We start from the raw sequence: 2,325 nt of genomic DNA on the forward strand, positions 1-2,325 counted from the left end.
ACGTTTGATAAAAAATATTTTTTTTAAAAAAAATATTTATTTCAGAAATTAATAAATTTATTAAAAAATTCAATTAAAACTCAAAGAATTGAAATATTTTACCTTAGAAATAAATAAGTTCGAATCCCCTACCTAATTCAAAATTTTATAACCTAAACCAACCAAGGGGCCAGTGGGCCAGGTCACTTCTTTATACTACTACGTCATCATCAACCTTCACTTTCTTTTCCTCTTTTCTCCTACATTTTCCGTGAAAGTACATCCATTGTTTTCCTATCAAGAAAAAAACACAAAAAAACACCCCTTCTTTTTCTTTCCCCACAAATCCTCAGTTGACTCTTTGTAGTTTTAACATCAGCTAAAACAGTGAAGGATTAAAAGAAAAGAACCTAGCCATGAATGCTTCAACCAAGCTGGAAATAGCCCTCATCGTTGTCTTCGCAACATGCCTTCTAGCTCTCATCATAGAGCTCGTTTACGTCCTTTGGCGAAAACGGAGGTTCCGTCAACGCAGCATCGTCAGCGGCGGCAACGGTTCCGTGGACTCGGCGTTCTCGAATTCACCTTTTTACGCTGCTCCGTCTAAGGAACTTCTCTACTTCTTCTGCTGGAAAAACCAACCAGCCCGTGTGGAACCTTCCTCTGGGGTGGTGTCTCCGTCGCCTACGGAGGCTCCTACGGCTTCCGATTCGGAGGCAGCCACCATGGAGGCAGATGATGACGAGTTGGCAAAGTGGCAGGCGTCGTACGGACCGGTTAGGATTTTGTATACGATAAAAGAAGAGGAAAGAGAAGGAGCTGATAGCGTCGAGAATTCTGCTGATCAGACTGAAGTGAAAAGCGAGAAGCGGGTTTGTTTGAGGGATCGCTTCTCGGGTCCGGTTGAAGTGGCTGATGACGTGGCGGTCGTAGTTGATGTTCAGGAAGCGACGCCGTTCTCAACGCCTTGTGCATCGCCTCCTTACTTTACTCCGTCACCTTCTCCTGGTCGTGATGTTGGGATTTCGATATTGTCGCCGGAAAATGATGACGTAAGCTGTCCGGATGGTGACGTTTTGACTGATAGGGAAGTCGGGTTTGTGAGTTTAAGAATTGAAGGCTAGTAAAAAATTGCTTAAATTGTAAACAAGAAATAATTTAATTAGTCCATTGAACTGTGCCATGTAATTAATTTATTTCAATTTACTTTGTACTAGTAGTTTTTTTTTTTTGAAAGGTACTTAGTACTAGTCGTTAGTACTTGATTATTTTAATTTTGGTTTATGGTTTCTTTATATTTTTTTAAAAGCGAAAACAAATGTAGGTGAAAGAAGTAAAGAGGAGGTGGGCGGAGGGCATTTAAAACAGTGGTACGATTTTTTGGAGCTTTAAAGGAAAAGGAAATGGCAGGGTTGCAAGGTTCACTTTGGTAGGGTAGCCGTTGGCCTAGGAAGAAACAAATGAAACATTTCGTCCTTGACTTTTTACAAGAGTTGGAGGAGTCCACTACAATGTATTAATTGAAGAGAAAATTGTGAGAAATAACTCTCTTTATAAGTCTAATTCAAAAATAAATCTGTCAAACTCTGCTTTGTAAAATAATTATAATGTTATTCACATGCTTGATAGAATGTTTGTATGTTTAGGAAGTTCGAGAAATCATTAAAAGACGATATTACCCCTAATGATACCATTGAGTCGATTAAGCCTCGAACTAGTTCAAATAGGAATTTTAAGGTGAAATTAAGAGTTTCACAGTTTAGGAATAACTCAAAATGATAATTCGGAATTCGAGGATCAATTCGGAGTCAAACCGAAATTTTCATTATCTAGGGGTAAAATCGTAATTTTTTCATCCGCAGACAAAATTTTGAGATTTTGAGAGAATTTAGATAACATTTGACAAATTGGAGAATGGTATGAGTATAAGGGATGAAAAATATGTTTATGGGCAATTTTTCAGTTTTTGAGGTAAAAACATAATTTTTCACTTTACGGGGGTAAAAGTGTAATTTTTAAAAATTTACTCCACCAAAACTTTAGAAAAGTCTAGAAATTTCATGGAACACATGGATAAGTGAAGAGGATTGAGTGGTAGAAAAAGAAAGTCAAAAAGATGGCTAGAAAAAATAAAATAATAAAATATTCAGAAGGTAAATAAAATAATAATATTTTATTAAGCCTATTAAAAGGCTTGAAAATTCCAGAATTCTTCATTTGGAGGGTCAGCCAAAACCAGCAGGAGAGAGAGAGAAATAAGAACAAACCCTAGAGTGAGAAAATTACAAAGAAAAAGTAGTGATTTTTCAAGGAATCAAGTGTTTAAAGGTGATTTTTCAAGCTTAG

At 36.8% G+C, this 2,325-nt stretch overlaps 1 protein-coding gene across 1 annotated transcript; it reads left to right on the plus strand.

Moving 5' to 3' along the window:
* LOC18598377 lies at positions 220-1,253 on the plus strand. The gene has a single exon (XM_007027878.2). It carries the CDS (start codon positions 396-398, stop codon positions 1,101-1,103), a length of 708 nt encoding a protein of 235 aa, XP_007027940.2. The 5' UTR covers positions 220-395; the 3' UTR covers positions 1,104-1,253.

Source organism: Theobroma cacao, chromosome 5, assembly GCF_000208745.1.
Source record: "Theobroma cacao cultivar B97-61/B2 chromosome 5, Criollo_cocoa_genome_V2, whole genome shotgun sequence".
Lineage (NCBI taxonomy): Eukaryota > Viridiplantae > Streptophyta > Magnoliopsida > Malvales > Malvaceae > Theobroma > Theobroma cacao.

Coding starts and splice junctions, on each gene's coding strand:
- LOC18598377 (XM_007027878.2), top strand. CDS start 396: ATGAATGCTTCAACCAAGCTGGAAATAGCCCTCATCGTTGTCTTCGCA.